At 46.2% G+C, this 10,347-nt stretch overlaps 1 protein-coding gene across 1 annotated transcript in view; it reads left to right on the top strand.

Moving 5' to 3' along the window:
• The first annotated feature begins 8,438 nt into the window (after window positions 1–8,438).
• The window catches only part of CNKSR3 (CNKSR family member 3), a 60,932-nt gene continuing 59,023 nt past the window's right edge, over window positions 8,439–10,347 (top strand). Inside the window, exon 1 of the mRNA XM_042795819.1 lies at window positions 8,439–8,589. Within this exon, the coding sequence (XP_042651753.1) occupies window positions 8,538–8,589 (52 nt within the window). The 5' untranslated portion in view covers window positions 8,439–8,537. The remainder of the gene's footprint in view (window positions 8,590–10,347) is intronic.

The following is a 10,347-nucleotide window of genomic DNA, read 5'->3' as shown; positions in this document are numbered from 1 at the left end:
GAACTAGCTGAGCCAGTCCACTAAGAAACACTGCTAGGGCTAGACTGAAGAGGTGAAAACTATAGCTAGAAACAGCCCCGGGAAGCAAACCAAAATCCCGTGGGGCAGAGACGGGAGCTGAGCTGAGATGCCCCACAGCGTGGGTGAGTCTGTGGCTCACCCAGCTGGTGGATGGAGCCCCGGCGTTTTCACCCAACTGGTTTGATGAGACCTACTCTGAACATGCCTGTTAACTCAGGATCCCCACGTGCCACATGGAAGTGAACAAAATTAGCACCTCAACCCAGAAAAGGCCTTGGTCAGAAGATAGTCATTGCTCTGTAGATCTTGGCCAAACCTGGACTGAGGGCCTGGGCAGGCGCATGCCAAAAGAGCTACGGCAACAGTTAGAGAGTAGTGTTTCAAGATATTATTGCTCTCCCTCTTCCTCCTGCTCTTCTCCTTCCAGCAGACTCTCTGCCACAGATCTTCCCTCTGAAGGGGAGTACGTGGAATTATTTCTGGAAGCTCCTCAGGTGCTCCAAGGGACAGTCGGAGGTGAGGCTGTTACGAGCTGCAGGAGGGTTGTTTGGACTTTGAACCCAAAGGTACCCTTAAATCCCCTTAATCTGAAAACATTTAAGCATGTTCTTACCACTGAATTTAACAGAATTACTGTCATGCCTAAATTTAAAGCACTTCAGGATCAGAGTCTTTCTTAGTCTTGCATGAGTTGTCTGTGACAGAGCAAGGCTTTGAACCTCTTTCTTTTGAAACTGAGTTGGGCTGTCTTAACCACAAGACCACAGGTATTTTGTGAGACTGCTCGTTTATGTTTGCAGCATGTTTTAAGATCTGAAGATTTGACAATGCTATAGAAGCTACTACAACAGTAGTTTGCTTTCCAGCTTTCTAGAGAAACTTGCTAAAGTTAATGGGGTCTTTGATTCCTGATTAGGTTGATTTTCTTGGCTGCAATAACCAGTTGTGATACTGCTGCCAATTCTACTTAAAACATTTAAATATATGACAAATAGTGAAAAAAAAACCCAGCCAAACAAACAGAAAAACCCCTTCTGCTCAGATTTTAGATATTATTTTTAAATCTAAGCAAATATTAAAATAATTTGTTTATTTCTTATTACTCTTTTCCTCTTCCAAAAAATAACTTCTATTTGCAAGTAGAGCTCTAGCAGGTAGAATTAATGCACCTTTCTTACATTTCAGAGTCTGTAGATAAATTTAGGCTATTAAGAAAAATATCTGAATCAAAATACTTGCATATCTAACATCCTTTAAATAGAAGCAGCAAGAAGAAGACTGCAAAAGAGAGCAAGAAATTCTGTCTTCTTTTTAAGGCCTATAGCTTTACAAAAAGCCTGTTTCTAGCTCACAGTTCCATTGTTGCATGGGCACATTCAGCCAGTCTGGCTTTAAATCCCTTTGGCTGTTGTTTTCTGATTTCTGAAGACTTAAGAGGGAGGAGGAGTTGGAGTGATTTAAGCTTCTTGAACCAGAGTCTTTAAATACAATATACAAAGGACTATCGGCATGCTCTATGCAAGAAAGCTCTGGTTTTCCATCAATAGATTTGTATTTTAGACCTTATTTTCAGCAACTTTCCAGACAAACATGGGACAGGGTGTGCTGGCACCATCTCTGATACAGAAGAGACAGTCTTCCCTACTTTGGCCTATATGTCCTCCTTCAGTGGGAGGAGGAGGTTTCCACCACCAGCGTGTGGCTGCAGGGGTGGTGGGAACACCCTGTCTGCTCCGGCGACCCTCCTCTGCACCGCCTGTCGTCGCAGCCTCGCTCCCCACTCCTCCTCAGCCCGGAGAAGCGGGCAGCTCGGAGGGAGCCGAAGGGCACCTCTGCCTCCTCCTTGGCTCTTGCGTGGGGGCTCGGCTGTGCCATGTCTGCTTCACACGCTGGGGGTACAGCACCGTGCCACTTCTCACCCTCCCCGCCCCTCCAGGCGTCAGGCAGGATTGGGTCCAAGTCTGCCTCTGTGTGCCTTTGATAAACAACTGCTGGACAAACATCCGCAGCAGATGGGGCAGACGCTGCTCCAGCTCATTTTGCAAAGTGCTTTCCCTGCTCTACCAGCATACACTTCTCCTTGCTGCTGTTACACTCCCAGCAGTTGTTCTCCATTTGGGAACATAACTCTTCCGTACCCAATCAAACTGACTGACGGGATGCGCTAAAGACAAATCTTTCTTCTTGTGTGCCATTTGGGAAAGGAAATGAGGATCAGGTAAAATCATCTCCCTATTTCTGTATACAAAAATGCTGTCATTTGACTTTAAGTTCCTCTTCAAGCTTTGATATTGGTGAGTTTTGTAGTTTTACACAGATCACTTTTGTGCTCTGTGTACTCGAGAGTCTGATGCTTTCATAGCCAGTTAGAGAGACCTGAGGTAGGTCAAAATAAATTTATAATCCACTTTCTATTAACTATAAAATATATTTATAATAAATTTATATTTTGCAAAACGGGTTTGTGATCCTCTTCTAAAACATGTTACCTCAGCACAAGGTGCAGTGGAGGAAATTACTTTTGTGCAGTGATTTGAGATTCACTTAATAAAATCACCTACTGGATTGAAAATGTTAATATACGGCAATTCATGTCCTATTTCTGTACTCTTGAAGGAAAAAAAAAAAACACCTCAATAAAATTTAGAGGATTTTGCTTTGAGTAAAAACTTCAGGAGAAGACCTTTCTTCTTACTGCTTAGCTCAGTTTAGCACAGTCTCATCAGTGTACACATATACACACATATATTTATATGTAGACTTATAGATATACCCATAGCAGCAGGCAGTGGCAACTTTCACCTAACTAGGAATTTAGTGTAGGTTGTTTCAAAGCTGAATGGAAGGAAATGAGAACAATCCAAACACAGGATCCAATACAGCTCTATCCTTAGGAAATAAGTAGTGCAGGAACCTTATAATGGGAAAAAAACGCAATATATTTACAAGTCTGATAGACCCATTGATATATGTAGGTCTTCCTAACTTAACTTTGGTTATTTAGATAGGAAAGAAAAAACATAAAGAAAACCCAGGGTATTTCTCACCAATGTGAGACTATTAACCTTTGAGTGGTGAGGAGATAGAAATACAGAAATTAAATTATTTGATCAAGGCCACTAAGAGATTTGGTGTGAACAGTGGGACCAGAATTCATTCCTTTCTGATGTTTCCTTTTCCTAGCAACCAGTATTTCATTTAAGGCAAGACCTTTTTATGTATTTGGTCTGATCTGGAATGTTTATTTTTGTTTTATTGAAGGGAAAATTTAATTGCTTTATCAAAATCATTCTGAATTCATGAGAGTGTTACATCAAATGACAGTACACCTCAGTCAGACTGTTCTCTCTAGGGCACAGGGAAGGCATGGCCAGGACACTGTTTTTCCAAAGTAAGTGCTGAAGCCAGGAAGACCTCCCCCCCGGCTATCCTCCTTACCCCATCCAGCTGAAAAAGCCTCTCTTTGAATACACTGTATTCAAAAAAGGACTAGGCAGACCTATTTTTCTCATCAGGCTGTGCCGAGATCTCCCACACTTGTCATGTATAGAAGAGATCCATCGCTAACAATTCCAGTATCAAGGTGAGAAGTAGGATGTTTGTTCTTGTGCAACAACAGTTTCCCATTAATGTGAATTTTTTTAATTACATGCTTATAGAACCAAACCCAGTTCTGAACCTGACTCACTCTGACTCAGTTAATTTACCTGTTGCAATTTCCAAATGAACCTTAAATACTCACTGACCTTACCGGGAAGCTCTCAATTCTAGTCTGGTAGGGTAAAATTCTCTTGCTATTTTGCAAAAAATCTATTGACTTCTGCAGATTTGTGTGTGATTAAGGTAGTGTTTGGGAAATCATACGTAAATTGTAATTTTTTTGTAGTGACAGTAGTAGCGATGGACACTGAAGCATTATGAATGACAAAAGGTCAAAGAATCACTATTGCCTCATGTTCATCTGTGGATTGTCAATTAAGGCAAACAGTGGATTTTCTACCCATATACTGGCTTTTGTTCCTGATACTTTAAATTTTCAAGGCTTTCAACTGTGAATATTAAATAAATAAATCTATAAGCTTTTCATGACTGACGCACTGAAATACAGTAAAACTTTCTGAGACAACACTTTGCCAAACAGAATAAACATCCCTTTCACTCAAAGATACAACTGGCAACATGCTGACCCCTCTAAAAAGTTTGAATCAGTCAGAAAAATAACTTTTTGTGGCCCTGAACAGAAAACATACTTTTTAAATTTGGTATGTGACCTTTGGCTAAATATTTGTTTATTTATCCCTCTAGAGATGAGTAACAGCAGTTACCTCTCTTAGAGAAAAGGGGTTTAAGACTCAAGCCTGCATCCCTGCAGGCAGGGAGCTCTGCAGATGTGCAGAGCTGCTGCTGCCTCTGCGAATCTGCACTGTGCCCGGGGACCTGCTGCGTAGCTCTGGTAGCTGGTAGTAAGTCTGGTAACGGGCAGACTGCAGTGCAGCGGCCAGGGGACACAAGCAGCCACGCAATGCAAAGTGATAATCTGGTCCAAACTCACTGAACTCTAAACTGTTCAATGAATTTTGGCGTGCTCTCTCTGTACCAGCAGGTTTTTGTGCTAGATGAACCATTGCCCGTCCCCCTGATGCCATCTTGAAATTTGAATACAATCCTCGTTGAACACTTAAGCTACTTTGTCAGAAATGTGATCATCTACCTACCACCCATGGCTCAGATCCAAGCTGGTGATCTGGGAGCGCACAGATTTGATATTGAAAACTATGGCCTAAGAGGCAGAGTCAATCAGATTGTGTTTAGATAAAATGGTAAATCCAGTTTTAAACCAGACTACAGTTAATACAGCTGCTGAAATGATGCTAGCACATTTTTTTTTTTTTTTTCTGGAAAGGGTAATTTATTCCATCAGACTTCCTGTTACAAAGAATCACCTGTCCTCCTTTTGCTGACCAGCCGCCAGGATGGAAACCTGAAGGTGACAAACACTGTGTAGCTTTCCCTGCCAACTTGACAGGGGCACAGCTGTGGGTTTGTGACTGTTTTGTAAGTCTTTGCTGTGGGGTGATAGGAGAGCGCATGGTGCTGTGTGCATGACCGTGGAACCATGATCCTGGTTCATGTTGAGCTGTGTGTTGCCAGACTGCCTGTGCAAACCAATCTGATATCCCTTTGAAAGCCCGGTCTGTAAGGGGAAATGAAAAGAAAGAAAACAAAGAAAGCAGGGAATCAGCAAACAATTGGTCTGAATCTTCTTATCAAATCAAATCACTTTTATTGCTGGAAAATTATAACAAATGCAAAAATGCGTACTTCTGGAGAGATGGTAATCTGGTCCTTGCCACAGCAACGATCTCCGCACAAGGTGGCAAGCAGGGAAAGGGAGCTGACATATTTCCTAATACTCCATACTGGAACAAAACTCATAAACTTACCCACAGAGCATCGGAAGGCATGCAAAGGGGCAGTGTTATTTTTTGATTTGGCATTCCTGGAAATCAGGCAAAGTTGTTGTTTTTGTTTGTTTGTTTGTTTGGGGTTTTTTTAATTTCTTTTGACAGTGAGTATTTTTTTGAACTAGAATACCTCACTCTACAATCAGAACTTCTAATTGCATCATGCCAATTGACTACTAGTTAATCTCATCCTAAATAAAGACAAGATTGAGATGATGCAATCATGAGAAAAATCAACTCAAAAGAACAGTTTCTATCTGGGCTTGGAAAGAGTAGCACAGGTAAGCAACATAGCAATGAATCCTTTTGAGAATCTGGAGACATGCTGCCTTCCCCTGACAGCCCCATTTCACTTGTCCAGAGCAGACTGTAAAGCAGCTGGTGTTGGGTGCTATCATGTAATAAAAGAATAGAGTCACTTCAGGATCATCCTGAGCAGAAAAAAAAAAAAAAAATCATTTTGTAAATTACAAAAAATAGTATCAATGAATAGTGTGGATTTATCAGATGGGCAATCTGCTAGCAAGTGACCAGATCTGCATGCCTTGCTCACAAAATATGGCGCTCATCTCATCCAAACCAGACACAGGGACTGGCCCAAGACATGTGACAGAGAAGGATGACGGCAGATGAATGCTACAAACACCAGCAGTGAGAGACATTTGCTTTCCTGCCTGCAACCTTGGGAAGCATCTGTGTAGTTAAGACAGAAGCACTGTTACATTAACCCTTGTGAAACCATTAGCAGGGCACATAACAAGGCCCATCTGTTTACTCAGGCCTCTGTGAGGGGGAAAGTTGCTGCTTTGTTGTTCTTTAAGCATGAATAACACACTATTCTATAGGGAATCAGGAAATTTTTGGTTGTTGCACCAGCATTAAAGCTGTGATGAACTGCATTTTAATCTTTTAAATAGACAGAGGAGGTTAACTGACAGGCTTAATATTTCACAAACTACAACGCACATAAATAAATGAGCTAGAATGAGTTGACCTTATATTCAAGAACTAAAAATATACCTTCAACCACCAAAGAATGAACAAAATGCTAGTTTTTAGGTATAATGCAAAAAGACCATTTTTTAAACTACTAATTCCCAAAATTAGAACTTGTGAAGTGTGGCTTCTTGACCCTGTGGCAGGGGTCTGCAGCAGTGTGTGCGAGATGGGAGCTGTTTGTGCCTCAGTGGGAGAGCTGGGCACTGCACAGCCATGCACGGAACTGACAGCCCCTGCCCCAAAAGAGCCTTCATTTCACATCCATGACTAGGGATAACAGATGGATAGAGATGGGAGCTGATAAAAACAGTGGGATACCAGACAGTCTGAAATCCCAGCTTCTTACACACTCTCTAATATTGCCAAGTTAAAATTTCACAGTCTTATTGTCACAGCAGAGTTCACTCTGCTTTTTCTCTCTGAGGAAGAGGAGCAGCGAGACCTTCATGCATGTTACAAAAGGGCTTTGGGATGGAATTTGCTGCTGAGCCAGATCCCATAAGTGGCAGACACAATAGAAATACCTGGTTTCTCCACAAGTCCTTGCTGCTTCCTTAATGGAAAAGTGGTTGTAGCCTGAGTTACGTGTTTGGTAGCAAGGAATGGTGGAGGTTAGTATGCTGGGCACACAGTTTTGGAGATCATCACTTAAACTTCTGAGTAGAAGCTGACACTAGGGGCTTACACGGGCTTCAGGAGGTGGCCAGGACACAGGTGGCACATTTCCTCTGAGGAAAGCAAGCCTGAGGTGCAGCAGATGGCTTAATGTACCTCCCGAGTGAGAGCAGCAAAACAGAAGTAATCTATTATGGTGAAATGGCCTCCACATCCAAGGGCTCTTTTAAGTGCAGGATTCCAAAATAAAAAACCCAAATGCCAGTATTGGGACAAGCGTGGTTGAAGGCACTCTGCAATTGCTGCTAAAATTGCCACAGGGCCGTGACTCACGCAGAGCTGCCACTGAGGCAGGGTGAAGAGCCCAGCCGCCGCTCCACCCCATGGGCAGGTCGCCGCTCCTGGGGCAGGATGCCGGGTGGCTCCCAAATCGTCACCTTTCTGCCTGCCAGGGCGCCCCCATGCAACCCGTGGTGAGGGGGAACATCCACCGCTCCCTCCCTTTCCTCATCGCGGCATCGCTAGACACAGCCACCGCAGCGGTGGGCCTTCCCTCCCTCATGTACATGGAAATCCTGAGCCTCCAAAATATCCTTATTAAAAAAAAAAAAAATACTCTATTAATCACTGAGTACAAATTAAGCAATATTAAAATGACAGTAGGGGTGATATGACTAGTAGAGATTCCTGTTTCTAGTAATAATTACTGTTTCTGGTCACTTTCTCTCTGCCTGGATTCTCTAAATTTTCCAGGCTGGCCTTCACACCCAAGAGAGCTAAAACTGCAGCATGCTTTAAAGAAAAGTGAGATTTGTGTCACCACATGGTCCCAAGAGCAGTGACTTTCAGATGTGACACACTTGAGGGGTCTTGTAGTGTGGTCTCGGCTACCACTCTGCTTCAGAACGTCCTTTATGTGCAGATTTATACCCAGCAAAGACAAAGCTGGATGTGGCTTATCGACAGTAATGAAATTAAAGTGTTATGCGAAGTGTTAGGCCAAGTGTCAGGTTATTTAATGTTTTGGGGATTTTCTTTCCAGGCTATCAGTCGCGGGGGGGGGGAAGGCAGAGTCTGGAAGGTGACAAGCGTCTAAAAGCAGTGGCTCCAGACGGCTTTTCCTCCCCTGCCCCTTTCCCAGGAGAAGCCGTAGGGACCTCACGAAGTTTCTCCTCAGCGCTTTCCCCATCCCCAGCCCTGCGCCCGGGCCCGGTGCGGCCCGGCGGGGCCCGGCCCGGCCCGCGGCGGCGGGGCCCGGCAGCACCTGTGGGCGGAGCGGCAGCGGGGCGGGACAGGCCGCGGCCGGCGGGCGGAGCCGGGCCGGGGAGGGGAGGGGGCGGCCGGGAGCGGCGCTGCCGGGCCGGGAGCCTGAGGGGGGCCGGGTTGGCGTCCGGCGGAGCGCGGCGGCGGTGGTGTCCCGCGGGGGGTGAGCCCGCCATGGAGCCGGTGACCAGGTGGAGCCCGAAGCAAGTGGTGGATTGGACTAAGGGTAAGAGGGCGGCCGGGTTTGCGCCGCGGGAACTTCCCGGTGTCGGGCTCGGGGGTGACCCACCGCCCGGCGGGGTACCGCCGGCCGTCACGGCTTCTCTCCCCGGAGCCCGGCTCCTCGGCGGGGCGGCCGCATGGCCGGCGGGGCCAGCGGGGCCTCGGCCAGCCCCAGCCCCGGCGCCGTGGCCGCCCCGCCGGCTGAGCCCCGGGACTCCCCCGACGCGCCCCTGGGGAGCTGGCGGTTTACCGCTCCCTGCCGACTTGTCTCCTTATCTGTTAGCACACTTGTGTGGACTTCGCGTGGTGGGGTTTAGGGTTTGTGGGTTTTTTTTTTTTTTTTTTTTTTTTTTTGGACGTGGGGAAGCGGGGGAGGTGAGCTTTGCACCGGGCTGTGTGAGAGTGTACGTATATCGGCAGTGGGGTCTCCCAGGTCTCGGCCCCCCTCTTCTGTCCGCCTGCACGGAGATAGCAACTGTTCTCCTTCGGACAGGTAGCTAATCCGTGTAAGTTAGCATCCAGCTTTTCAAGCAAAGCCCGCTCACCGGTCGAAAAAAGCTTCGGCTTTGTAAGTTAAGCAAAAACTTTATAAACCAGCTCAAGTAAGCAAGAACTCTTCATCCTGCTTAACGGTGATGGGGATTAAAACGCTGGGCTCCGGCTCGGGGAGTTGAATAGTGACCCCTTCGTCCGTGCGTCTGTCCGTCCATCCATAGAATCATAGAATAACCACTGGGTTGGAAGAGGGACCTTAAAGATCATCCTTCCCTGCCTCCCACCCCTCACATCTCGTGTGTGTGCTTGTTTTTCTCCCTCTCCCGCTTATCAAAACTTCCTGCTCCGCTCCGAGGTTGGTTCACGGCGTTCACAGAGCCCTGAAAGCCCCAGCGGGGCTGGTGTGTGCAGCCGGCCTTTGGGAAGCCTCTCCCCGCGTCCAGCTCCGAGAAGCAGAGTTGGGTGGGAGGGAGAAGGTGGGTGCTGGGCTGCGCCTGCGAGGTGCCCCCTTCCCCCCCGTGGGGGACCTCTGCAGCGCTGGGTGTCTTCGGGTTTTACCTTGGGGGCACATTAAACCTCAGTTTTGTCAACTCTGGTTGGACCCTGTGCATTCATTCTGATTGCCGATTGGGATACTGCTCTCGCAGTTCCCGCTCTACAGGGGATAAACCAAAAGGGAAATAGCTGTGAGTTAGGTGAGGGATTTATGATTTACGAAGAGTACTTCTCTTCTCTTGTAGAACCGTGTTTTAGTGTGATCGTCTTTTGTTACATAAAGTATTTTCACAGGCTTTGCTGGAGCTGAAGTTGATGTGAAGTCAGGAATGTTTTCAGAGGTGAAAGTTTCCCTGGATTAGAAGCGGCGTTTACTTATAGCAGCCATTACTTCTCTGTCTCAGGACCATAATGCTGATTAGACTGCGTGCCTGTGGTCAGCACTTGGCAGGAGTTCGGCTCAAGACTGAAGGCAGATTTGGAAAGCAGGCTCGTGTTTTCATAGAGCGCAGGATGGATACTCCTGGCCCTCCTGAGTGTGAACATGTGCATGAGGGGGCCAGTGCCAGTGAGGGACCGTCCAAGCAGCCTTTGTGAGAAGAGGATTCCACACAAATGTGCTGTGAAGTTATGCGTTAACATATAAATAACTTCCACAGAAAGATCTCTTGGTTGTTTGTTTTGTGGTGTTTTTTAGTTGTTGTTTTTTTTTTTTTTTTTTTCCCTTCTTCCCCTCCCCCCCCCCCCCCCCCTCCCCCCAGTATTGGTTTAA

The sequence above is a fragment of the Tyto alba genome, unplaced genomic scaffold, assembly GCF_018691265.1.
Source record: "Tyto alba isolate M040663 unplaced genomic scaffold, T.alba_DEE_v4.0 Super-Scaffold_22, whole genome shotgun sequence".
In the NCBI taxonomy this organism is placed as follows: Eukaryota; Metazoa; Chordata; class Aves; order Strigiformes; family Tytonidae; genus Tyto; species Tyto alba.
The sequence above is the reverse complement of the archived record's forward strand: the minus strand, read 5'-3'. Positions and strand labels throughout refer to the sequence as shown.